Genomic DNA, 27655 nt, shown 5'->3' on the forward strand with positions numbered 1-27655 from the left:
GAATCCAATCACAAACCTGGTCCGATATTCCGTAAGCTCGTATTTTTTTCACTAAACGTAAGTGCGGAACCGTATCAAATGCCTTCCTGAAGTCCAGGAATACGGCATCAATCTGCTCGCCAGTGTCTACGGCACTGTGAATTTCTTGGGCAAATAGGGCGAGCTGAGTTTCACATGATCTCTGTTTGCGGAATCCATGTTGGTTATGATGAAGGAGATTTGTATTATCTAAGAACGTCATAATACGAGAACACAAAACATGTTCCATTATTCTACAACAGATTGACGTAAGCGAAATAGGCCTATAATTATTCGCATCTGATTTATGACCCTTCTTGAAAATGGGAACGACCTGCGCTTTCTTCCAGTCGCTAGGTACTTTACGTTCTTCCAGCGATCTACGATAAATTGCTGATAGAAAGGGGGCAAGTTCTTTAGCATAATCACTGTAGAATCTTAAGGGTATCTCGTCTGGTCCGGATGCTTTTCCGCTACTAAGTGATAGCAGTTGTTTTTCAATTCCGATATCGTTTATTTCAATATTTTCCATTTTGGCGTCCGTGCGACGGCTGAAGTCAGGGACCGTGTTACGATTTTCCGCAGTGAAACAGTTTCGGAACACTGAATTCAGTATTTCTGCCTTTCTTCGGTCGTCCTCTGTTTCGGTGCCATCGTGGTCAACGAGTGACTGAATAGGGGATTTAGATCCGCTTACCGATCTTACATATGACCAAAACTTTTTAGGGTTCTTGTTTAGATTGTTTGCCAATGTTTTATGTTCGAATTCGTTGAATGCTTCTCTCATTGCTCTCTTTACGCTCTTTTTCGCTTCGTTCAGCTTTTCCTTATCAGCTATGATTCGACTACTCTTAAACCTATGATGAAGCTTTCTTTGTTTCCGTAGTACCTTTCGTACATGATTGTTATACCACGGTGGATCTTTCCCCTCGCTTTGGACCTTAGTCGGTACGAACTTATCTAAGGCGTACTGGACGATGTTTCTGAATTTTTTCCATTTTTGTTCCACATCCTCTTCCTCAGAAATGAACGTTTGATGGTGGTCACTCAGATATTCTGCGATTTGTGCCCTATCACTCTTGTTAAGCAAATATATTTTCCTTCCTTTCTTGGCATTTCTTATTACACTTGTAGTCATTGATGCAACCACTGACTTATGATCACTGATACCCTCTTCTACATTCACGGAGTCGAAAAGTTCCGGTCTATTTGTTGCTATGAGGTCTAAAACGTTAGCTTCACGAGTTGGTTCTCTAACTATCTGCTCGAAGTAATTCTCGGACAAGGCAGTCAGGATAATGTCACAAGAGTCTCTGTCCCTGGCTCCAGTTCTGATTGTGTGACTATCCCATTCTATACCTGGTAGATTGAAGTCTCCCCCTATTACAATAGTATGATCACGAAACTTCTTCACGACGTTCTGCAGGTTCTCTCTGAGGCGCTCAACTACTACGGTTGCTGATGCAGGTGGTCTATAGAAGCATCCGACTATCATATCTGACCCACCTTTGATACTTAACTTAACCCAGATTATTTCACATTCGCATTCGCTAATAACTTCACTGGATATTATTGAATTCTTTACTGCTATAAATACTCCTCCACCATTGGCGTTTATCCTATCCTTGCGGTATATATTCCATTCTGTGTCTAGGATTTCGTTACTGTTCACTTCCGGTTTTAACCAACTTTCCGTTCCTAATACTATATGCGCACTATTTCCTTCAATAAGAGATATTAATTCAGGAACCTTGCCCTGGATACTCCTGCAGTTTACCAATACTACGTTAACTTTTCCTGTTTTTGGTCGCTGAGGACGGACATTCTTTATCAACGATGATAATGTCCTCTCTGGTAAGCCGTCAGGTATTTTATCGTTTCGCCCAAGGGGGGGTCCCTCTAACCTAAAAAACCCCCGTGTGCACGCCACACGTACTCTGCTACCCTAGTAGCTGCTTCCGGTGTGTAGTGCACGCCTGACCTGTCTAGGGGGGCCCTACAGTTCTCCACCCAATAACGGAGGTCGATGAATTTGCAACCATTATAGTCGCAGAGTCGTCTGAGCCTCTGGTTTAGACCCTCCACACGGCTCCAAACCAAACCAAACCAAACGCTATCTTATGGCGTTGGTACTTTGGTATAGACAACTGCATCACCCGCGAATAGTCTTAAAGAGCATCCGACGTTTTCCACTAGATTATTTACATACATTGTAAACAGCAAAGGTCCTATCACCCGTTCCTGTGTTACTCAGGATGTTATGTTACCTTTACATCTGTCTATTTCTGCCGAGACACGTTTCGGGCTTTCACCCATCTTCAGCCTGACCGAAAAATGTGAAACACGCAGAAGACATGGTTGAATGTAAATGTAACTTCGTGCGCATGTAGAAAACTGGTGGGTATGTAGATATCTTAGCGTTACGGTTATCTGTGACAGAAGGGCCACCAGAGTGCATTAGTGCTATTCACGTTTGGTGTTGATATCAGGCCTAGTAGGATGAATACCGTCAGATGATTGCTATGAACGACACGGAGACGTCGCATAACCGTATGAGACAGCAATATCAACCGTTGATAGAATTTAAAAAGCGTCTCACTATGGGTGGGTGGCTGGGTGGTCGAATCATGAAATATCCACATTTGTGGAGCAATCGGATGTGATCCACCAGGTCTTATCACACAAGGGAAGATGGCCGTATTGTGTACCAAGTAGGTCGTAGTCCCTTCACTTCTGTCCCTGCCAGCTGAGAACTAACAGTGGACTCATGCCTATACTGTGTGTCACCCCGCACTATTTGTCGCAGACTAGCAGCAGCCGCACCACGTAATTAGTTTCGCGCGTATTCTGACGAAAACACCACAACACAAACGGCTGCGTCTGGGGTGGTGCCGGACTGAGTCACACTATGTTCACCCTTGAATCGAGGATATGCACTGCACTGGATGACCATCGTCGGCAAATATGACGGCGACCTGGGGAGAAGTCCTACCCCTCCAATGTTTTGGGAGGCTACAGAGACTCGTGGCGTCTTCATGTGGGAGCCGTCAGGGTGACTTCAGGTCGCTGATGGTAGTGACTGAGGGGACTCTGAAATCTAAACGGTATGTCAGGACAAATCCTCATCACTGTGCAATTTTTCTACATGACAATATTTGTCCGAACATGACATGTGTCTCCATGAATTGTCTGATGAGGTACTCTTGCAGCCAGTAAGGTCCCCAGATCTGTCCCCGACAGAACATGAATGGCACCGTATCAGACGTCAACTCCGTACGACTACACTACTGGCCATTAAAATTGCTACACCACGAAGATGACGTGCTACAGGCGCGAAATTTAACCGACAGGAAGAAGATACTGAGATATGCAAATTATCAGCTTTTCAGAGCATTCACACGAGGATGGCGCCGGTGGCGGCACCTACAACGTGCTGGCATGAGGAAAGTTTCCAACCGATTTCTCATACACAAACAGCAGGTGACCGGCGTTGCCTGGTGAAACGTTGTTATGATGCCTCGTGTAAGGAGGAGAAACGCGTACCATCACGTTTCCGACTTTGATAATGGTCGGATTGTAGCCTTTCGCGATTGCGGTTTATCGTATCGTGACATTCCTGCTCGCGTTGGTCGAGATACAATGACTGCTAGCAGAATATGTAATTGGTGGGTTCAGGAGGGTAATACGGAACGGCGTGCTGGATCCCAACGGCGTCATATCACTAGCAGTCGAGATGACAGGCATCTTATCCGCATGGCTGTAACGGTTCGTGCAGCCATGTCTCGATCCCTCAGTCAACAGTTGGGGGACGTTTGCAAGACAACAACCATCTGCACGAACAGTTCGACGACGTTTCCAGCAGCATGGACTATCATCTCGGAGACCATGGCTGCGGTTACCCTTGACGCTGCATCACAGAGAGGAGCGCCTGTGATTACTCAACGACGAACCTGAATGCACGAATGGCAAAACGTCATTTTTTCGGATGAATCCAGGTTCTGTTTACAGCATCATGATGGTCGAATCTGAGTTTGGCGACATCGCGGTGAACGCACATTGGAAGCGTGTGTTCGTCATCGCCGTACTGGCATATCAGTTCTAGTATAATATATTTGTCCAATGAATACCAGTTTATCATCTGCTTTTCTTCTTGGTGCAGCAATTTTAATGGCCAGTAGTGTACTATCATCCAGGCTATCAAGGACCAGCTATAATAGTTGTGGGCCAGCTCCTCTCAAGGGAGAACAGGACGACTTTATGATAACCTTACCGTTCGAATCACTGCACTCACATAGACCAGTGGGGAGTGCCACTTCATACTAATAAGTCGGCTCATGCTGCCAAGTCCTTTGTAAATTAGACTCGATTTTATAATCCCTGGGATAACATCATGCATTCTCGTAAACCTCGAAGTTTCATTCCGTGTACACCTCTGGTTCTAGGTGCTTTACATTTTTTGTCAGGGTGTACACGTTCGTTAATATATTTTTACTGACTGCATCTTGAACATAGCTGCTGCCTTTCACACTGTAACTCTTAAGTCCTTTTCCACATTTATATGGACAGCATAAACACTTTTAGCAATGGCCGCGTCGCTGATTTGTGGACGAAAATCCGGAATGCATGTGGGCATAAGTTCAGATATATGAAAAGTGGCTGGTTGTCGTATTTCATCAAACTATTCTTGTACAAAGTGAAAGTGCCCTGTAAACCAGAAATACAGGATACTGGTTACTTAACATTGGTTCCTGTTATGACAGCATACGAGGCTGGATTCCTCCGAATTTACGTTGATCAAGGAGCCTGAAGTTAGTGTAATGGAACACTGGAATTGGTTGCTTAACTGAATAAAATGCATAACAGACGGCTGCAGGTGTTTTAATTATCACTTCATTCTTTCAGGAACGAACTCAGTGTATTCAGTTTAATTCATATAAGGGTTCAGTTATATGCACTGAAATGAGTTTCCTGTAAGAGTAAGATTAATTTCAGTACAATTCAGTCTTAGATGCAAGTTTCAGTTAGTCACTTTCATTAAGCAGTAATTTACAAGCATTCTCATAAACGTAGGTACCAACCACCGACGGCACTTGCAGCTGATTCTAATTTTGAAACTGATGCATGTGAAATGTCTCAATATCTAATTAAAAATGGGCATAATTTATTAGACCAACTCTAGCAATATCCTAAAATGCAGTGTACACTGCTGGCCACTAAAGGTGCAACATCACCAATGTGGCAGGCACAAAAGTGAAATGGCATGAAGTGCGGTTGCGCTGAAACTCTAAATCATTTGCATATCGAAGGGCGTAATACACCTCATGCCTACTTGAAGTCTGATGCACACCGTCGTCTTGGTACTGCTGTCTTTCTGGCTGGCAGCGTAGTTTAAGGGTTCGTATACGAAGAATTGTTGCTGTAAGATTAAGCAGCCGTACCCCCTTTTAAGTTGAAAAGTGGTAATGCGATGACTATTTATCGAAACGTTGTGCAGTTTCTACATGAAATTATATGACATAGTGAAAATTCATGTGAAGTAAGTGAGCTTCAGTGGAACATAATATACCAGATATAGCTTCTCCATGCGGGCCTGGGAACCGTGATGCTCTCAATGGACTCTTGGAAAAGTGAACTGTGAACACGGCCATTGTTGGGAGGAAATCGGACTCGCAGTACACCGGTGAATGTGTGAGGGGCGATCGAAAAGTTTTCGTTTGAGGCCGTTGCTGCAACGTATATACAACCCACCGCGACTACGATGCCGATATAAAAGCACCTACATACAGGCACGGGGATTTATGGCCTTCTAACGGTAACTTTCTAATCTCCACTTCGCCCTCTTACTGTTCACTTTAAATAATAGGCATTTGCCAGTTACTTCCAATTTTTTTGGTTCCAGTCATGACGCTTCTGACAGGTTCGCTGGACCACCGTTATCCCCTCAGGTTGTTAGTCCATCTCAGATGGGTATCTGAGCCCAACGCCTTCAATTTTTTGTTCTATTTCTGATCTTTGTCGTCCTCTAAAAGTTGAATTTTTTCCAGCATATCGGTCGTTTAGCTCATCGATGACATCTGCTAAAATCTTGATAGGTATTTCGATGGGATAAGCTTCTGCCTTTCAAAAGACAGGAAAGCCAAAATATCGAGCGTCTCCGGTGAATACACATATTGCGCACCGACGAGCTTTTCAAATGCGAGTGAAAAAAAGAAAAAAATTAATGAAGCATTATAAGATATCTTACATATTTGTTTGGTTGGAACTACAGACAACACACACAATCCCGAAACACTTTTCACTCGCATCTCATTGTTATCTAAAAGTAGAAGGTGCGTCTGAAAAATATGGTGTCTGGTCTCAGAAAATAAAAGAAACAAGAGTTACACACTAAATACCTTTACTGGCCTTCACAGTAATAAACATTAGCTACAACACACTTCTGACATCGGTTATAAAGCCATCGGAGATTATTTTCTGATACCAATCACCGAACTTTTCGGCCGCACCCTGTAATACGCGTGCAATTAGTAAGCCACATTGGTCTCTTTTCGAAACACAAAATAGTCATTCGATATGTGATGGAATGAAATGACTGCGGTGATATATCTAGCTTGAATCACAATAGTATTCTCTTCACAAACACAAACAACGTACACACGTATCGAGGTCAGGGTTCATCACTTTGTGGAGTAACCATTACTAAAATGCCGTTGGAGGGTACTGACACTTGCAGTGCTACAGTATTGTCGTTTCTGTGCTAATCGACACGCAGTATACTAGCTGGTAATAAAACCAAAGTAGGTTACGTCATCACTAATGGTACAGTGCGGAGAACTCCTATTCCCTATTCCGTCCCGTTCTAGGGGAGGGGGGAGTAGAGGGCGTCGGCCATACCTCCCAGCGAGAATGTGAGGCCTCTAATGGATCGGCTCCGTTTGCTGTGTTGCTTCACGGTCGTCAGCTTTCCATTACCTCCTGTCTGTTGTTGTGGTTGAACAATCCCCCGCAGTCTATTGTATGTAGCACGTGCACCTTCGTTACGCGGCAGCTCTAAGAAGATCGTACCACAAAAAGCATTTCCTCTTGCCCGATGTGACAAAGTGGCATGGAACGACAAAAGACGGTGGGATTCGTGGTCCACACAGGCCTCCACCATTCACTGGCGGTAAATCATTGCAGTAGCTCGTACTGCTCAAATATCAGTACAGGAGTGTTGCAGTTTGCAGCGATACAATGTCAAACGCAGCTTCTCGGGTTCTAAATATCCTCTCAGATATCGGTTAACGTAATGAGCAGAGTCACTGCAGTTCAAAGCGTAGAGAGGAAAACAACACTTTTTTTTTAGAGAAAAAGAAAATGTGCTGCGAAAGTCAGCGGCACTGCTTATTACACTACAAAACAGCTTTAATTTATGATTTCATGTTCCAGGAGGAGGCGCACGTTTTTAATAAACATTTCCCCTTCGGTCAGTATCTTTCCGTTAACAATCTACAGACTTGTGAAAAGGAAAAACTTCAATAGCTTAAACGGAACTTTTCACAAACTTCACAGGACGTGGCCCTTTCATGAACGAACAATAATGTTATAATTCAGCTTGCGATTTCACATAAGTGCGGTACGTATCTGACGCATAGAAATTTTATTTCCACCTCTATTCGCAAACTTTTACGGCTTTGATCGGCAGGTGAATGTTGGTAGCGGATCCGTAAAGTCCACGTAGTGTTGTCGTAGTATTTTCAGTGTCTGTCGCAGTATTACCTCGTGTTGGGAGCCACGCTGGCGAAGCTATTTTACTGAGAGATCACCCAATTAGAAAATTAGTGACTGCCTGCAATGTGGACTGAAACTGTTACCGTTGGCGAGGCTAAACTTATTTCGTACATTACACAGCTTAAGCTATTGCGAGACGCTACATTGTACGCTACAGATCTGACGTAACGACATCTAGGGTTGTTTATCATTGTTCGTATTTCTTTCTTTGTGACCTAACCCTACATCAGCTTTAAAAGCTTCATACTATATTAATATTAAAAATTCTTCTTTTAAAAAACAGATGTTTTTGTTAACAGCCTTGGTTTGGTGATTGACACTGTGCATTGTTTTCCTACAACTTGCAAAATATTCTTTTCCTAAGGACATGAGAATACTCGGTGCAGAACTTAGAGGTTGTAAGGGGTATAAGTGCAGAAATTTCTATTTGTGACTGAGGAAAGTGTACTGAACAACATTATATCGTATCTACCTCATTTGCGGACTCTTCATTATAGCTATTAAACTTATACGCTTTTAATTTGGCTAGTACCTCCAAATACATGTGGCAAGATTAGAATTATAAGACAATGGTAGACTACACTAAATAAGCGTAGAGTACGGTATTTTTCGTTACAGTTTTGGTCAGTGAACATGGTAACCATATTACGTGTACGTTAGGTGTGTTGCATACCTGTCGGGATTTACCTCATCTAGATCGCCTTGGTTACATAAAAGCGATCAGGTAATTCTTGTCACTTATAAAATGAAATTAATGTTTTGTAAAGCTATAAAATACACACGGGTCTAACACTGAACGACATAGGGTTGTAATTATGCGCAAAACAATCGGTCTAAACACGAAAAGAAGTCGTCGGCTCCCAATTTCTGTCACGTATTCATTTTTTTTAATTCCCTATCATTGCTACCAATAGTGCAGGTGATCCTGCCTTACTACGTCATTTATCACTGTAGGTTTGGTACACTGCAGTTCTAGGCAAGAGCAAGTCATTAATGCTTATTTTCCCCACGCACCAGGTCGGGTGCTGAAGTGTAAAAATGGTTCGAATGGCTCTGAGCACTATGGGACTCAACAGCTATGGTCATCAGTCCCCTGGAACTTAGAACTACTTAAGCCTAACTAACCTAAGGACATCACACAACACCCAGTCATCACGAGGCAGAGAAAATCCCTGACCCCGCCGGGAATCGATCCCGGGAACCCGGGCGCGGGAAGCGAGAACGCTACCGCACGACCACGAGCTGCGGACTGCTGAAGTGTAAATACTAGACGCAAAACTGTTAGTCAATACTGACAAATGTAGTTGAGGTCGTAAAGTTTATGATGTGTTTGTGGGAATAATTCGATGTACAGAAAAAACAATCAATACATACAAAAGTGTCTGTACTTATACACGTTACACCCTTTATTTCCATTATAGAGGCAAATTTGTGCTCTTCCTGGTGTTATGATTGTGGTATGAACAGTCTTTATTAATCCCTGTACCAACTTACTGCTTCATTGACGCCTGTAAGATAGACTACGCTTGTTTTCCCTTTGGGTGGAGTGGGACCTTTCCGTGTTCCTACTCTTAAAAGAATTCGTGGGCAGATTAGTTGTACTGCCACTACAACTAATGACGTTGTTAAGTATCTATTTCTATACGGAAACTTCTACTTCATACATCGTACATCTTTATATCATAGTCTGTTGTTTTGCGTGTGCCGCAATATGTATCGGATGGAATCTGTGGAAGAGACAGTTATGTAGCATACGCTGTATCGGGTTCGGTTTGATCATAAGAGCTCTTTTAAGACATTCGTTCGCTGCCATTGTTCTGCTAGCTGTGGTTAGTTCACCTTCAGTAGTAATCGCAGTGTGGGAACTGTATGGGCAAGGTCCGATTTATTCCGCACACACCTACTGATGTGAAACGCTTTAGAAAAACATTCACTGTCTGTTCCGGCCAGATGTTCATCGGACCGTGCAAGGCTAAAGCGCCGCCCGACTTTCAGTGCAAATTCGCGATTCCATGTACCTCTGGAGCGCTGTCTCGCGTCTTGAACACACTGAACGAAGTTGGAGCTACCGTTTTGATGTTATTTTATTACATTGACACCAGTAAAATAACATCAAAACGACGGCTGTAAGCGTTTCGTTTTATCACATAAGTGAGCGGCCGAAGGTTCGGAGGTCATCATCATCTAGGATGAACATACAAAAAACAAAGTTGGGGGTGGTTTGGTAGCACCGTTAGGAGCTGTCCACCATAAATCCCTTATTAGTGCACACCTCTCAGAGTAGTACTTACACCCACGTTCTCAATTTTCTGTTGGATATTTTCCAACCTCCGTATTACCCTATAGTTTTAACCCTCTATAGCTCCCTCTAGTACTATGGAAGTTATTCACTGATGTCATATAGCAAAGTCCTATCATCATGTCCTTTTTTCTTGTCAGTGTTTCCCATACGTTTATTTTTTACTGATTCAGCGGAGAACCCTCTCATTACCTATTTTATCAGTCCACCTAATTTTCCATATCCTTTAGTTGCACACATCTTAAGTGTCAATTCTCTTCTTATCCCGTTTTTCCACAGTCCAATATTCATAATTACACAATGCTCCGCTCTGAACGTCAATTCGCAGAAGTGTCTTTTCAAAGCTAGGCCTATCATCTCTTGATTGGGAATGGTATCTGTCTTTTCTAATCTACTTTTTATGTCCTTCTAGCTTCGCCCGCCATGTTTTCATTTTGCTTACAAGGTGTCGGAATTCCTTAACTTCGTCTATTCGTGGTCACCTGTTTTGAAGCCTATTCTAATATCAGTACTGCTACTTCTCATTCTTTTAGTTTTATGTACGTATGTACTCTAAGTCCATATTCAGAACTCTTAAGACTTGCATTTCACTCAGCTAATTCCGCTTTACTTTCCCTGAGGATAGCAACGTCGGGCTGGTATCTTATCACTGACATTTTTTCACCCTGAATTTTGATCTCTCTCTTGAATCCACCTTTTATTTCTATCACTGCTTTTCGATGTATAGATTGAATGTAGAGACAACACTTTTTAAACCTAGTACTTGGTTTTCCATTCTTGGTTCTTGTACATTTTATGTGTCTGTCTTTCCTCATAGCTTACACCACTTTCCTGAGACTATCAACAGCTTGCACGGTTTTATACTGTTCAACATTTTAGGTCGGTAAATCCTATGAGGGTGTATTGATTTTCCTTATTTTGCTTCCACTGTCAAGCACAATGTCAGAACTGCCTTTCTGTTGCCTTTAGCTATCCCAGAGACATACTGATCGTCATCTAACAAATCCCTAATTTTCTTTTCCATTATTCTGTATACGTGGATGCATGAGCTGTTAGGCTGGTTTTGCCATAGTCTTGGCATTTACCTGCCCTTGATATCTTCGGAATTGTGAAGATAATATTTTTCAGAAAGGCCTCATACCAACTTCAACAGTAGTTTGGTGGCCACTTACCACAATGATTTTAGAAATATCAAAAGAATGTTGTCTATTCCCTCTGCAAATATTCCTTACGTCTGTTAAACACATACTGTGCTGTTGGATTACTTAGGTCTTTCATATTACATCCCGTTTCTTCTGTCAAGTGCTTAGACAAGTCCTCCCCCTCGTAGAGTCCTTCAGTGTACTCTCTCCACCTCCGTGCACTCTCCTCTGTATTTGACAGAGGAATTCCCATTGCACTCTTAATGTTGATGCCCTTCCTTGCAATTGCACCAAATGTATTTTTTTACTTTTTTAATATGCTGAACCAGTTCTCCGATGACCATTTCGCCTTAGCTTAGTGCGCTTCCTTTTATTGCATTCCTAAGTGATCTGTATTGTCGTACTCTTGTCTTTCCCTGATCGTGTTCGTACTTCATCGATCAGTTTTAGTACTTCTTCTGTTACCCAAGGTTTCCTCTGACTTAACTTCCTTTTACCTATGTTTTGCCCTTTTCAGTGATCCCTCTTATAGTGAACTATCACAATATCCATATCCTTGGAGAACGCGTCTAACCATTCCACAGCATTTCGATATCTCACTTCTTAGCCCACTGACTTTTCCGGACGAGGCTCTTATACCTCATCTTCTTCTTCATTGTGGTCCAAATCTATATCTACTCTTAGTTACGCCCTACAAGTCAATATCTCATTTCAAAATATCTGTCTGACCTTGATATAATCCAATGGAATCTTTCTGTGTCTCTGGGTCTTTTATATGTATACCTCCACCTCTTGTGAATTTTGAACGGTATTTTGCTATTACTAGCGAAATATATTCTTACAGCTAAGCCTATATTTCCATACTACAGTGTTACAATGCTCCATAATTATCACTCTATCATTTCTTGCTGCATACTGAGTTACCTGTTCAGTATGTCGTATACTTTCACCACCTCATTATCTTCCTTGTGCCGTTATCATGTGTATATAAACTATTGTTCTTGGCGTTGGTTTTGAGATACGAATTGGGGAGGGAGGGGGAGGGGGGGAGGGTTGGGACTAATTTGGAATCTTTTACCAATGGATAGAACAATCATCACTATGGGTGACACGTCATGTTGATACTCTACATGTTCTTACTGCATTGCTATCTACGTCTTCAAGCCGCTAATTAAGGCTGATTCTTGCATCTTTTCGGGGTAGTTTCCCATCTCAAGGGCAGAAGGTTGTCAGAAACTGCTCCACCCTACGTGACTAGGCACTTTGCAGAACGAGAATGATTCTTTTTGACGAAAGTCTTTGGCCGCCATTCCTGATGAAATTTATTCAAAATTTAAGCAGTGACCTGGATGGAACTTAGGGCGTAGGACCTTTTGATATTAGACATAGACACTACCGTTAGACAATGGGGGCCATTTGCATGCTTAGTAAACGTATTTTACTGAAAATAGCGATCTTCACGTCAGGTGTTCAAAAATTTCCTCTACTTCATCTCCAGTAAGCATAAAATTAGGGAGATTAGTGCTAATATACTATCTTACAAGAAATAATTTTTCTTTTGTTCAGTTGCTAGTGGAACACGTTATTTAATGATTGAAATGGTACTAAGAACCCTCTCCTGAACTCTGCACAGTGGCTAGTGTAATGTTGACGCAGATGTGACAAAACTATATTCTGTGCAACTAAGAACATAATATCATCAAAACATTCTAACTTGCATTGCTCAATAATGGTAATCACAACTTAATTGAAGTTGGTTTTTTTCTGGAGTTAATTTTATTCGAGGAAATACAGACAATTCAGTCAACAGCTTGTATACTTCATCACCTTGCGAAGGTTTGGTAGCTTAAAAGAAGCGAATGCTAACTATTGGTGACACAATTAAATGAAGAACATTCGAAATATGATATCTTGATATTTGTTGAGTATCGCTCATCCAGGTGTCGTTGCTGCTTGAAGTTATATTAAAAGATGTAGTTAATTCAGAGAGATCGCCTTCAGTAGTTGTAGTAATATTCATTTAAACCTCGACCACTTTCGAGATTTTAAAATCCCATCTTCAGGTGCATTTGATAATACACTGAACAGCCAAAGAACCTGGTACACCTGCGTGATATCGTGTAGGATCCCTGCGAGCACGCAGAAGTGCCGCAACACGACGTGGCATGGACTCGAGTAATGTGAGAAGTAGTACTGGATCTGAAGTAGTGCTGGAAGGAACTGACACTATGAATCCTGCAGGGCTGTCCGTAAATCCGTTGGAGGGGTTCGAGATTTCTTCTGAATAGCACGTTGCAAGGCATCCCAGATATGCTTTCGTGGGCAGTGGAAGTGTTTAAACTCAAAAGAGTGTTTCTGGAGTCACTCTGCAGCAATTCGGGACGTGTGGGGTGTCGCACTGTCCTGCTGGAATTGTTTAAGTCCGTGTCACTCGTCAGAGTCGTATCAGGCATCCAATATTATTCCAAACGCACACGCCCTACACCATTACAGAGCCTCCATCAGCTTGAACAGTCCCCTGCCAACATGCAGGGTCCATGGATTCATGAGGTAGTCTCCAAACCCGTACAAGTCCATCCACTCGATACAATTCGGAACGAGACTCGTCCGCCCAGGCAACATGTTTCCAATCATCAACAGTTCAAATGGCTCTGAGCACTATCGGACTAAACATCTGAGGTCATCAGTCGCCTAGACTTAGAACTACTTAAAACTTACTAACCTAAGGACATCACAAACATCCATGCCCTAGGCAGGATTCGAACCTGCGCCAGTAGCAGCTGCGTGGTTCCGGACTGAACCACCTAGAACCGCTCGGCCACCACGGCCGGCAATCATCAACAGTCCAATGTCGGTGTTGACTGGCCCAGGCGAGGCGTAAAGCATTGTGTCGTGCTGTCATCAAGGGTACACGAGTGTGTTTTCGGCTCTGGAAGCCCATATCAATGACGTTTCGTTGAATGGTTTGCACGCTGACACTTGTTGATGGCCCAGTATTGTAATTTGCAGCAATTTTCGGAAAGCTTGCACTTCTGTCACGTGGAATTATTACCTTGAGTCATCGTTGGTCCCGTTCTTGCAGGATCTCTTTCCGGCCGCAGCGATGCCGGTGATTTGATGTTTTACCGGATTCCTTGATATTCACGGTACACTCGTGAATTGGTCGTACACTCAAGCGCCGACAAAAACACCACGTTCAAATTCACTTCAACCTTGATAATCTGCCATTGCAGCAACAGTAACCGATCTAACAACGGCGCCAGACACTTGTTGTCTTATACAGGGTGTTACGAAAAGGTACGGCCAAACTTTCAGGAAACATTCCTCAGACGCAAAGAAAGAAAATATGTTATGTGGACATGTGTCCGGAAACGCTTAATTTCCATGTTAGATCTCATTTTATTACTTCAAATCACATTAATCATGGAATGGAAACACACAGCAACAGAACGTACCAGCGTGACTTCATTTTGTTACAGGAAATGTTGAAAATGTCCTCCGTTAGCGAGGATACATGCATCCACCCTCCGTCCCATGGAATCCCTGATGCGCTGATGCAGCCCAGGAGAATGGCGTATTGTATCACAGCCGTCCACAATACGAGCACGAAGAGTCTCTACATTTGGTTCGTGTTTGCGTAGACAAGAGCTTTCAAATGCCCCCATAAATGAAAGTCAAGAGGGTTGAGGTCAGGAGAGCGTGGAGGCCATGGAAATGGTCCGCCTCTACCAATCCATCGGTCACCGAATCTGTTGTCGAGAAGCGTACGAACACTTCGACTTAAATGTGCAGGAGCTCCATCGTGCATGAACCACATGTTGTGTCGTACTTGTAAAGGCACATGTTCTAGCAGCACAGGTAGAGTATCCCGTATGAAATCATGATAACGTGCTTCATTGAGCGTAGGTGGACGAAACTAAAATGAGCTCTAACATGGAAATTAAGCGTTTCCCGACACATGCCCACATAACATCTTTTCTTTATTTGTGTGTGAGGAATGATTCCTGAAAGTTTGGCCGTACCTTTTTGTAACACCCTGTATAGGCGTTGCTCTATTTGAACATGCATGCCTACACCAGTTTCTCGGGCGCTTCAGTGTACGTCACATGCGGTCGAGCCAGTCAGTACAAGAGCTCCGGTCACTGCTTGCTGGCGGAAACTTTCCACCGCTGGGCAGCCGCACTGTAGGAACGCCAATCAGCGCGCTTCCAGGCCTCCGGTGTGGCCCTCCACGCAGGAGTGGTTGGCTTTCATACCGTGCAGCTGCCCAGCGGGCAGACAGGTTCCGCTATCATGCAGTGATTGGAACTCTGCTCTGACTGGCCGGACCGCATGTGATGTATTACCAAATACTGTAACTTCCCACGTCTGAAGACGGGATTTTATAAATATTAGTACAACTGAAGCGGATCTCTCTAAATTAATTATCATGCATGTGGGTGTCCTACGTACCAGATCTTGTGGACTGAAAGATGGACATTCCTATCAGTTCACGAAATGCGACTGAATGAGTTGCTTCTATTATTAAAGAACTTGGCGTCTCCTTTGATAAACCTTATCCATAAACGCCGTTCTACAAATCGAGTTAGTCTGCCGTACACCATTAGAAGTATCGTTGCTGTGTCTGAAGAAACCTTGCTACGAAACATTCATTCGTAGAGCATGGTTTAAGTGAAAGTATCAATTATGAAAAGTGCTACGGCCTTCAAAGGAAACCGGCCAAATGTCTTTATATTGACTATCACTACTTTCCAACAACAAAGCTTTGCGTGTCGCTGTCAAAGCGAGAGTAGTTTCTCTGAGCCAGTACGCAGCACTTAGTCTAGTGGCTAGCGTTGCTGCCTCTGGATCCCGGGATCCCGGCTTCGACTGCCGGCATCGTCGGGGATTTTCTCTGTTTGTGTTGTCCTCATCATCTCATTATCATTCGGGTAGTGACGGGACTGGAAAGGGAAAGATTGGAACTTATAAGGTCGCTGATGACCACGATGTTGAGCGCCCCACACTCCAACATCAACATCATCTGTGACCCAGAGCGACAGCTCGACAAGTAAGCACTGGCTCCCATCTGCTCCAAACAAATCACTATGGAGTCACTTGTTACAATAACCTAACTGTTTTCGTACGAGTTCCTTCTGGGCAATGGTGTTAAGTATTTATTGTGCGTGTACATGCATTCGTTGTTGTTGTGGTCTTCAGTCTAGCTTAGTGGTGTTCATTTCATAACCCCTTTCCGAGATACCGCCCATCTGTTCAGCTGATCTTCCAATTCCTTTAGACGGTACCACCATCTTCCATGAGTGCAATCGCGTAGCAGTATGGATGGGATAAGATACCTGTAAGATGCTCCTTCTAGCAGCAGTTTATCGTAGGTCAGTGGAGTGACGAAGAGTACAAGGTGACTGAAAAAAAGCGCAGGTCATTCCCGTTTGTAAGAAGGGACGTAGAACAGACGAACATTATTATTACGGCCATATCGCTGACGTCGGTCTGTTGTAGAATTATGGAACAGTTTTATGCTAATGTATGACAACGTTTCTGGAGGACGAAAATCTCTGTAGAAATCTTCATGGATTCTGCAAACAGAGATCTGGCGAAACTCAGCTCGTTCTGTTCCTCCGTGAGATCCATAGAGCTGTATTCAACAGCATTTAGGTTGATTCTGTGTTCGTTGACTTCAGGAAAGCATTTGACACCGTCCCGCACTGTCGCTTACTAAAAAAGTTAGTGGGACAGAACCATTACTGAAACATCCTACCAGATTAAAATTCTGTACCGGACCGGCACTCGAACCAAGGACCTTTGCTTTTTGGGGGTGAGTGCTCTACCGACTGAGGTACACATAAAAGATCCACGACCAGCCTTCACAGCTTTACTTCCCGCCAGTGCCTCATCTTCTACTTTCCAAACTTCACAAAATTTCTCCTACACAGTTTATATGCTAATACAAGTCATTTATTCCTGAATTTCACTATTCTTCAAACAATTCGTTTTATGAAATGATAATTAAATAGACACCCTAGATGCAAGCAGGCATTGATACACTTCATTGGGGACATGTTGAAAATGTGTGCCCCGACCGGGACTCGAACCCGGGATCTCCTGCTTACATGGCAGACGCTCTATCCATCTGAGCCACCGCGGGCACAGAGGATAGTGTGTCTGCAGGGACTTATCCCTTGCACGCTCCCCGTGAGATCCACATTCCCCACATGTCCACAACACTACATTCGTAGTGCGCCTAATAGATGTTTGCCCATCACACTCATTACTCGTGGCAGATTAATCTACCAAGTCCCGTACGAGTTCGGGCATAGCGTGTGCGTTTGCACAAGAAGGTCAAAGGCCGGGAACCCATATTTTTAACTATATATATGACGGTAGTATCTGTTCCCGAAAGAGCAGTTACCGTGGATGACCATGCAGCTTTGCTAGAAATGAAATGATAATTAAGTAGACACCCTAGCTGCAAGCAGGCGTTGATACACTTCACTGGGGACATGTTGAAAATGTGTGCCCCGGGAACAGATACTACCGTCATATATATAGTTAAAAATATGGGTTCCCGGCCTTTGACCTTCTTGTGCAAACGCACACGCTATGCCCGAACTCGTACGGGACTTGGTAGATTAATCTGCCACGAGTAATGAGTAGGATGGGCAAACATCTATTAGGCGCACTACGAATGTAGTGTTGTGGACATGTGGGGAATGTGGATCTCACGGGAAGCGGGCAAGGGATAAGTCCCTGCAGACGCACTATCCTCTGTGCCCGCGGTGGCTCAGATGGATAGAGCGTCTGCCATGTAAGCAGGAGATCCCGGGTTCGAGTCCCGGTCGCGGCACCCATTTTCAACATGTCCCCAATGAAGTGTATCAACGCCTGCTTGCAGCTAGGGTGTCTATTTAATTATCATTTCATTTCTAGCAAAGCTACATGGTCATCCACGGTAACTGTTCTTTCGGGAACAGATACTACCGCCATATATATAATTAAAAATTCGTTTTATGATGAGAAATATAAGCCTTTTCATTCTGTTGTGATTCACACTGTTGTTACCTAATGTAGCAGCACTACAATTATTTTTGACGAAAGTATGAAAACACTGAGAACTTCTCGTAATAGTATTACAGATGCCTTGATGGCGTCTCTCTTTCATTACTGTACATTAAATAACACTGGGACTTTGCGTTTGAGGTGAGTTCTATGACTCAAGGTTGCAGTGTACGGAGTATTTCGAAAGGTTCGCCTCTATTCACGAAACTACGTTATGCATGAATATAGAAACTTGGGGTAATTGTTTACTTACTCATAGAGCGAGGAAACTGCTATTTTCAAATAACTATCCGATTTCACAAGGTTATATCTATTACATGTGTGTACGTTTACGTTTTTATAACTACGTTTAGGATCAAATTTTTGAGTTATCTTTCACAAAGATTTAATGCGCCCTCCACCAGACGCGCGCCAAACATCCGGAGAACAGTCAAACTCATCAAATACTTTTGTGAGGATTTCTGGAGTTAGTGCCGGTATTACTGTTCCTATGCGGCGTCGCATTTCACTCTCAGTTGTTGCAAGAGGAGGCACGTAGACGAAGTCATTCACAAAATCCCTCAAAACGAAAGCACATACCGTGGGATTGGAGGTCAGTAGTGCGATAGGAGATCTGTACGCGCCTTACGCTGGACGAGTTGTTGAGTCGTCCTCTCGATGAAAACCACACCGCACAGTGGAACTGAACTGCGCCTCTTGAAACAGAGAACGCAGAACGCTGTGTTGTTGACGTAACGACGCACTCTGCGGCCCAGCTCAGCCAGGGACACACCTACCGGGAACCACATGAACCAGTTGCTTACAGCCGGCGCCACAGTAAATTTATTGTTTTGATGCGCTAGCCAAAATTTACTTCACATTTCTGTCTTCTTTCACACACGAGATACAGTCTTGTGAAACCGGATTTTGGTGTTACACTTCGCCAGCCGACCGCTCCCGCTACCAAAAGACAGCCATTGATTCGATGTTATGTCGTATATCGTGGAAGCACGCGGATGTGGGTGAATAGGAAGGCAGTACAACAACCATAACAATGGGAAGAGCCAAAATACGACTGCTTAATTGCGATATATTCTGCTTTCAAAATTTACAAGGAAAGAGAAAACGACTTTTCCCTTCGTCATTTGTCCTTTTCAATCTGCCTCCCATGAATTCCTTTCCTGGGATAACTTATCCATCTCAGAGGAGCACTTGCAACGTTCGCCACAATTATTTGTAAGATATTTTCCAGTATCTGTTTACTCTACAGTGTTGAACTTCTACAGAGCAATCAAGTACTACAGAAGTTTTCCCCTGATGTCGTAATACATGTTCTATCATCCTTCTTTTTGTCCGTGTTTTACATGTGTTCCTTTCTTTGCCCATTCTACGAAGAACCTCCTCATTCCTTATCTTATCAGTACACCTAACTTTCAAAATTCTTCTGTACTACCACGTTTCAAATGCTTCGATTCCTTTCTGTTCCGGTTTTCCCGATGTCCACTTAATCCTGTGCCGCAGACGCAAGTTCTCAACAGTATGTTGCTCGAATTAAGGCCTATGCTTCACACTAGTAGACTTCTCTTGCCTAGGAATGCCTTTTTTGCTAGAACTATTCTACTTTTTATGTCATCATTGGTATGTCTGTCATGGATTATTTTGCTTCCAGGATAGCACAAGTCCTTACCTCCGTCTACTTCGTGATCGCCAGTTTTGATGTTGTTTCTCGCTATTTTCATTTTTGCTCCTTCTCATTATTTTCTTCGTTATACTCTCTAACCATAATCCGTGCTCATTAGACTATTGCATTCAACAGATCCTTAATTTTCTTCAACCTCACTAAGGAGATCAATATCATCACTGAATCCTATTTGATAGCCTTTCACCCTGAATTTTAATCTTACTGCTGAAACCTTCTTTTATTTCTGTCATTACTTCTTCGTCGAACAGATTCAACGGCAGGAGCGAAACGGCTGCGTCCCTGTCTTAAACCCTTTTTAATCAGAGCACCTCTTCGTTGGTCGTGCATTCTTACTGTACCCTTTTGGTTCTTGTACATATTGTATATTACCCGTCGGTCCCTATAGTTTACCCCTAATTTTCTCAGAACTTCGAATATCTTACGCTATTTGACATTGTCGAACTGTTTTTCTCGATGATCGATGAATCCTATGATCTTGATTTTTCTTAGACCTTACTTCCATTATCAACCATAACGTCAGAACCACGTCTCTGGTGCCTTTACCCGCACTGAAAACAAACTGATCGTCATTCAACAGATCCTCAGTTTTCAATTTTTCTGTATATTATTCTTGTCAGCATCTTGAATGCGTGAGCTTTTACGCTGGTGGGGCGATAGTTTTCGCACTTATCTACCCCTGCTGGAGTCAGCTGGAATGTCGACAGCCTGATAGGTTCTACACGCCAACTGAATAGTCTTCTGTTGCCACTTTCTACATGGTTTTACAAATTCCGGTGGAATCATATCTGTCCCTTCCGCCCTTTTTAAATTCTGATTCTAATACTGGTTCCACTATCTTCTCCATGTCGACTCCTGTTTCTTCTTCTATCAAGTCACTAGACAAAACCTCCCATTCATAGAAGTCTTCAATCTACTCTTTCCACTTACCCGTTCACTCCTCTTCATTTAACAGAGCAATTACTATTGCAATCTTGGTGTTATCATCCTTGCTTTTAATTTCACCGAAGGTTGTATTGATCTTTTTGTATGCTGAGTCAGTCATGCCGGAGATAATTTTTTCACATTTTAATGCAGCCATTTCTCCTTAACTTCCCTGTACTGCCCATTTATTTCATTCCAGGGTGATTTATATTGCTGTATTCCTGTCTTTTCCTGAATATTTTTGTACTTACTTCTTTCGATGGTCAGTTGAAGTATTTATTGGCAGTTACCTTCCTAATACCGACGTTTCTCTGTGATTACACTTTTCAGATACGTCCACTGTTCTTCAGCTGCACTGTCTGCTGCGTTGTTCCTTATCGTAGCGTTATCTACATCTTTAGGGAGCTTCAAACGCGTCTCATTATTCTTTAGTGCTTCAGTACCCCGCTTACTTCCACACTGATTCTTTCGAAGATTAAGCACTAAAGTTTGGAGGTGAGAGTGCGTAATTTCATAAGTATTGAACCATCAGATGAAATAAAAGTTACAAAAATGTAAAACTCTATGAGTCTGAGACGAGCGAGAGAGAGAAATTATAACAATGAGGAGCCTATAAGACGTAATGTTACTTATAATCCGCCTTGATTGCAAAATGTTTATTCATATGACCGGTTTCGGTTCATCTAGAACCATCTTCAGATCTGATATTTCGGTTACAGGAGTAACCCGTCCAAATACAGCAACTTTCACGTGCTACGTCACATCGCAGTTTCTGTATTTGTACGGGTTACCCCAGATCTGTAACGCACCATTACCTGGCTGGTCCTAACCATCAGCTGCCTCCCAGGAATGTATCCTCGTGCACGTGGCGTCCTTCTGCAAACTAAGGAGCTTCTCTACCGTTCACCGCCACCACGGTGACTAACAATAATTATAATTTGAAAGATAATGCCTTAAAATTAAACTAGCCCAAAATTACTTCTGTATAGAGAGAAAAATTTTAAGCAATTTCCGTCTCCACTCCTGTCTTAGGAACATATGGAACATGTTTTTTAAATTTTAATTTGTAGCTTAATTCACTAATAAAGGAAATGTGGTATCACAGGATGAATATTTTTCAACTATTGTTGATTGTTTCTACATCTACATCTGCATCACTCAGCAATTTTTTACACTTAAATACCTGGAATGGGTTTTACCGAAAAACTTTCGCATTATCCCTGAACTTTTCCACTCCTGATCAGCGTGCGGGGAAAAGAATACATAATTCCCGTGCGAGCCTAATTTCTCTTATTGTATTACGATGATCAGATCTCCCTACGTCGGTAGGCGTCAAAAATATTTTCGAGTTCGGAGGAGAAAGTTGGCCGTTGAAATTTCGTGAAACGATCTCACCGCAACGAAACACGCCTTTATGTTAATGATTGCCACCGAAACACACGTATCATATTCGTGACCCTTTCTCCTCTGTTTCATGCTAGTACTAAACGAAATTTTTCTTCGTCAGTCCTATGTGCTAAGCATACCAAATGCACAGCAATGCTACAGAAGGAAACGGACATCCGTAGTGCATGCAGTATCTGTGTTTTGACAATAAAACGCAGTCTTTGGTTCGCCTTCCCCACAAGATCATCTACATGATGATGTCTGTTTAAGTTGTTCGTAAATATAATCTCTAGATATTTACTTTAACCGACAACCCTGGAACTTATGTGCTGCATCTGTAACTGAAGCTTGATGTACTCTTTTTACTCTTTTTTCCGGGCCAATTTTGACTTTCCGCACTGTGTAACTATCTTCACCAAATATTTTCCATTTTTAAAATTGTGACTGGTGTTATGATCTTATCAGTCGGTAAAGGACTGCAACATCTACAAAAAATCTGTGTCTTGCTCAGATCGTCTCCCAAATCGTTTATAGAGATAAACAAAACGCAGAGGTCCTATAACATTGCCTTACAAGGTATAATTTCTATTTTACTAACTGACAGTTACTACGAATTGTGGCCTTTCTGGCACTAAATCATGAGTCGAGTCGCACAAATGAGACAGTACCCCATAGGCACGCAGTTTGGTTAGAAGATTGTGAGGAACTGTGTCAAAAGCCTTCTAGAAATGCAGATATATGAAATCAACTTCACATTTTTTTGTTAATATCACCCATTACTTCCTGGGAATAACAAAGCTACTCCGAGGTAATTAATTACGTTAGAACACAATATCTGCTCCAAAACCCTACTGTAAATCGATGTCAGTGTATGGGGCTGTAATTCAGCTGATTACCCCTATTTCCTTTCTCGAGCATTGTTGTGATTGTGCAAGTTTCGTCTTTAAGTAGAGTTGTACATGCTTGCTAAGTATTGCGCTAATATGTCAGCGTCCTCCAAAGGGAGCGTAATTGGCATGCAATGTGCACCGGAGGACTTACGATTCAAATTCCTTCGCTGCACCAAGGATATCGACTTCCATTTGCCCACATACCTATCATAAGTTGAGATTTGCTGAAGAAAGATCAGTTCCATAATCTTCATTCAGTAATTTCCAAAAAGATTCCTGTTTTCATTCATACAGTTTCTCTTGATGTGACAGATAAGGTTTTCCAGGTCTCCGACGTCGACTGTTCTACGACTTCATGTTCTCCAATAAATGCAATCATAGTTCGACAGAAAAAAATAGCGCTTCAGGACAAACTAATCCATCATCCACGTATCGCAATAGTCCGTTGCAATAGTGATGTCGAACAACAGTATCTAAACCAATCTACCTCTACTTTTTGTTCTTCTTCTTCTTCTGCTGCTGCTGCAGCTGAATGGATGAAAGTGATACGCTACCGAGCCCGTGCCATCTTCTAGTGCTACTGATGACTGTGCAAAGCCGGATGTAGAGCTTGTGTGGTTTGTGTGTTATGTGCACAATCACACAGTCGTAGGTGTTTACTGATATGTGTGTGTGTGTGTGTGTGTGTGTTTGTGTTTTGTTGGCACAACGTGTAAGACATATTTCAGTGGTGAGCCATATTGGCACTTATAAATAGTCTCGTTAAGGGGCAACGACCTCTCTTCGGACCGGGAAATGCGAGAGGTTCTCTGGCATCGTGATCGGCCGCGAGGGAGTGTTGATTGACTGGAATGGGAGAAGCCAGAAACGCGAGGCGCGAGAAGTGGGTCGTGAGTCGAGAGAATTGGTCGGGAAAAAGTGATGCGCTCGGAGCTCTGCTCAAGCAGAAGTATCAATGTTCGATCGGAAAATGCAATAGCTGCGTTTGTGGCGACGTAAGCACCTGTGAATCCAACCTTTTAATCAAGGTATACTTGTACTGTGCCTCTGTCGAGAGGTTATTGAAGAAGCCTCCTGGTACTGTTTATCTCTTTATCTCTGTTGTCTTGTGAAAGACAAGAGTCCCATCTGTGGTTCGGAGACAAGATGCTGAATTTAATAGTGGTAGGTCCTTTGCAATATGTCCATGGTAATTTAAAAAGATTACTAAAGGTATCCTAATAAGGCGCCAGAATAAGAGACTGGTGTTTCTCCATTACTTATTGTAACAGTCTGACACTACTGAGCTCGTTACAGGTGCTCGCATATTATTTATGAAGCTAATGAAACGTTGTTCCCAATGTATAACACTTGCCTGTTGCAGGTTAAAGGAACCAGTGTCTAAGACCTAAGTATTTGAGGGCACAGTCTGTCCTGATGAACTCCATGTAATGTTAAGCCACAAATGAATTATAGACATGGGCTGTGAGTGAACATTGATTTAAACCAATGGGGAAAGTTGAAAAATGTTGCCACATCGGGATTCGAACGCAGGTCTTCTGTTTACTAGGCAGATGCTCAACATTGAGCATTCTGGACACATTGGTCATCCCAAGGGCACGAACTGCCCAAGCACGCCTCCCGTCAGAGCCAAATTCTGAACTTACCCACGCACAAGAAATATAGTGCCCCTTGCCCATTATCTTCATTACTCGCGTCATTTCGTCAATTCCCGTAATAGTTAGAATCGGATGTGCATCTGCACTGGAGAGATCATCAGGCATATATATATATATATATATATATATATATATATATATATATATATATACATACAGTGTATGTGTGATGTCTGTTCTTTTGGAAATGCTGGGTTTGAAGGGAGGCATGCTAGGGTATCACAATGACAACTACGTCTGGATGGCTCAATGATCAGAGCATCTACCTAGTAATCAGGAGCCCCCCAGTTTGAATTCCGGTCCGGCGCGAATTTTCAACTTTCTCCATTGGTTTAAATCAATACCAACTCGCATTCAATGTCTCTAATTCCTTTGTGTCTTAATCATAACGGTTACTGGATCAAAATGGTGTCTATTCTTTCGGATGTGTCCGAAAGAACAGGCACCACATATATCCATGTAATGTTGCTTCCGTGAAACGACAAAACGCCATATACACATTCTGTGCTGCTGAATTATTGGACAAGATACTGGCAGCAGTTGAGGCGTGTTGCAAGGGAAGCATTACTTTGTATCCAATTTAGATTTCCGTATTTCTGTAAACGATGTTGTAAAAAGTGTTCACCTACAAGTTGGTTCAAATGGCTCTGAGTACTATGGGACGTAACATCTGAGGTCATCATTCCCCTAGAACTACTTAAACCTGACTAAACTAAGGACACCAGACACATCCATGCCCGAGGCAGGATTCGGACCCGCGACCGTAGCAGCAGCGCGGTTCCTGACTGAAGAGCCCAGAATCGCTCGGTCATAGCGGCCGCCTACCTAATAGTGTCTAACCTGGTTCGGAAGAGTAATGGGTTCCATGATAATTGTGTGATCGATAGGGGCGATGAATCAAGATTTTATTATCGTTTTATAACAGTAGTAAGTCCGGATTTTTTATATGTTATTTTTAACAAGTCTTGTCTATCAAACGTCCTGTTAAGTCTTTATCACAAGGTATATTACGGAAGTTAAAGTTGTAATGTGTTTTGGATAAGAATTGGCTGCAGCAGTTCAATTTTTAGTAGCTTTATCCTTTTAGCCATTCTTATAACTTGCAGCGAGTACGTTGTATTGATCATGCTATTTATACTACTGTGTAACTTGATCAATAAATTTGACTTCGTATTGTATACCCAGTCAATCGACTGCATAAGTAATCACTTCAGCTCGAGTTGTGTGATTCCGTAACAGTGGCGGAGCGGCGACTCACCTTGCCCCTGGGCCACGAGCAGCGGCGCTCGTTCTCGTTGAGGCAGGCCATCTCCTCGGGCTCGGTGCGGAAGTTCCAGTCGATGCTGCTGCCGATGAAGTTGAGGAACATGGACGGCACCTGCGCGCCCGTCGGCTCGTCCAGCCCGGCCTCGATCAGCAGCACGTTCCAGTGCGGGATCTCCGACAGCCGCGCCGCCACCACAGAGCCCGCGCTGCCGCCGCCCACCACCTGGCGACAGGCACACGTCAGCGAGGCCGCTCTGCCGCTGGCGGGACACTCTATGCCAAGTACAGTCACCATGGATCACCTTTTGGACTTTATAGGTCTTCTTACTTCTCAGAACGCGATTGTATAGTGGTTAACGTACTGGTCCCGCATTCGGGAGGACGACGGTTCATATCTGCGTCCGGCCATCCTGATTTGAAATTTCCTGCTTTACCTAAATTGCAAATGCCGAGATGGTTTCTTTAAAAGGGCATGGCCGATATCCTTCCCCCATCAGTTGGGACCGATAACCTCGCCCAAATCAACCAATCTTCTTACTTCCTGTGTTTGCCAAGTAAAATTGGGGAGAAGTTCCGCAGTCTGCAAGACACTGTCTGATTATTTCTGTTTCATCCAAAAATTTGAGCGCACTCTAAGCTACCTTCCGTGGGTTTTACTGTTTTCGGAAAAACATTAAGACAAGTTAACATCTTTTCGAGAAGTTGAAATAAGTGACACTTCAACACGAAAAGTAGTCTACTTCGCATATTTTCATACACTTATGCCGTATGGTATCATTTTCTGGGGTAATTCTTCTGATTCTAAAAGTGTATTTTTGGCTCAAAAACGGGCTGTTCGAGCTATGTGTGGTGTAAGTTCGAGAACCTCTTGTCGACCCCTATTCAATAGTCTGGGAATTCTGACATTTCCCTCACACTATATATTTTATTTAATGTCGTTTGTTGTTAGCAATATTAGCCTATTCCCAAGAGTTAGCAGCTTTCACTCAGTTAATACTAGTCAGAAATCAAATCTGCGTGTGGAATGTACTTCCTTGACTCTTGTGCAGAAAGGAGTGCAGTATTCTGCTGCATCCATTTTCAATAAGCTACCACAAGAACTCAAAAATCTTAGCAGTAGCCCAAACTCTTTTAAGTCTAAACTGAAGAGTTTCCTCATGGCGCACTCCTTCTATTCTGTCGAGGAGCTCCTGGAGGAGCTAAAAAAGTAAGCAAATTCCAGTGTTACATTGTGATTTTCTTTATTTAAACTTAAGATTTATCGCTTGAATATGTTTTTTATATTTCATTTTATCTGATTCTACTATCGTGTTATAATTCCATGTATTGACTCGTTCCATGACCATGGAGACTTCTCCTTAATTTGGTCCCACGGAACAAAAATTAACAAATAAATAAATATATTTCGACTTGAATCTATTTACATGTGCTAAGGAGCAGTAAGTAGACGTTAAATATCACTTTTGTTTACATGAACTTGCCCCAGAGTTGATGCATTAAACGTTGTACGTTTTTGCTGCGCTGTAAATAAGACCTAGGATACTCTTTTGGAAATATGATATACAGTT

General features: G+C 42.8%; 1 protein-coding gene and 2 non-coding genes across 3 annotated transcripts in view; 1 reads left to right on the top strand and 2 right to left on the bottom strand.

Annotated features, from left to right (window-relative positions):
* LOC126418723 (glucose dehydrogenase [FAD, quinone]-like) overlaps positions 1-27655 on the bottom strand; it is a 490865-nt gene that overhangs the window by 87266 nt on the left and 375944 nt on the right. The window contains exon 5 of the mRNA XM_050085628.1: positions 26080-26310. Coding sequence (XP_049941585.1) covers positions 26080-26310 — 231 coding nt within the window. The remainder of the gene's footprint in view (positions 1-26079; positions 26311-27655) is intronic.
* Trnat-ugu (transfer RNA threonine (anticodon UGU)) lies at positions 17301-17375 on the bottom strand. Its single transcript has one exon. It is a non-coding gene; the product is annotated as a tRNA-Thr (tRNA).
* Trnat-ugu (transfer RNA threonine (anticodon UGU)) lies at positions 17999-18073 on the top strand. The gene has a single exon. It is a non-coding gene; the product is annotated as a tRNA-Thr (tRNA).

This window comes from Schistocerca serialis, chromosome 9 (genome assembly GCF_023864345.2).
Source record: "Schistocerca serialis cubense isolate TAMUIC-IGC-003099 chromosome 9, iqSchSeri2.2, whole genome shotgun sequence".
In the NCBI taxonomy this organism is placed as follows: domain Eukaryota; kingdom Metazoa; phylum Arthropoda; class Insecta; order Orthoptera; family Acrididae; genus Schistocerca; species Schistocerca serialis.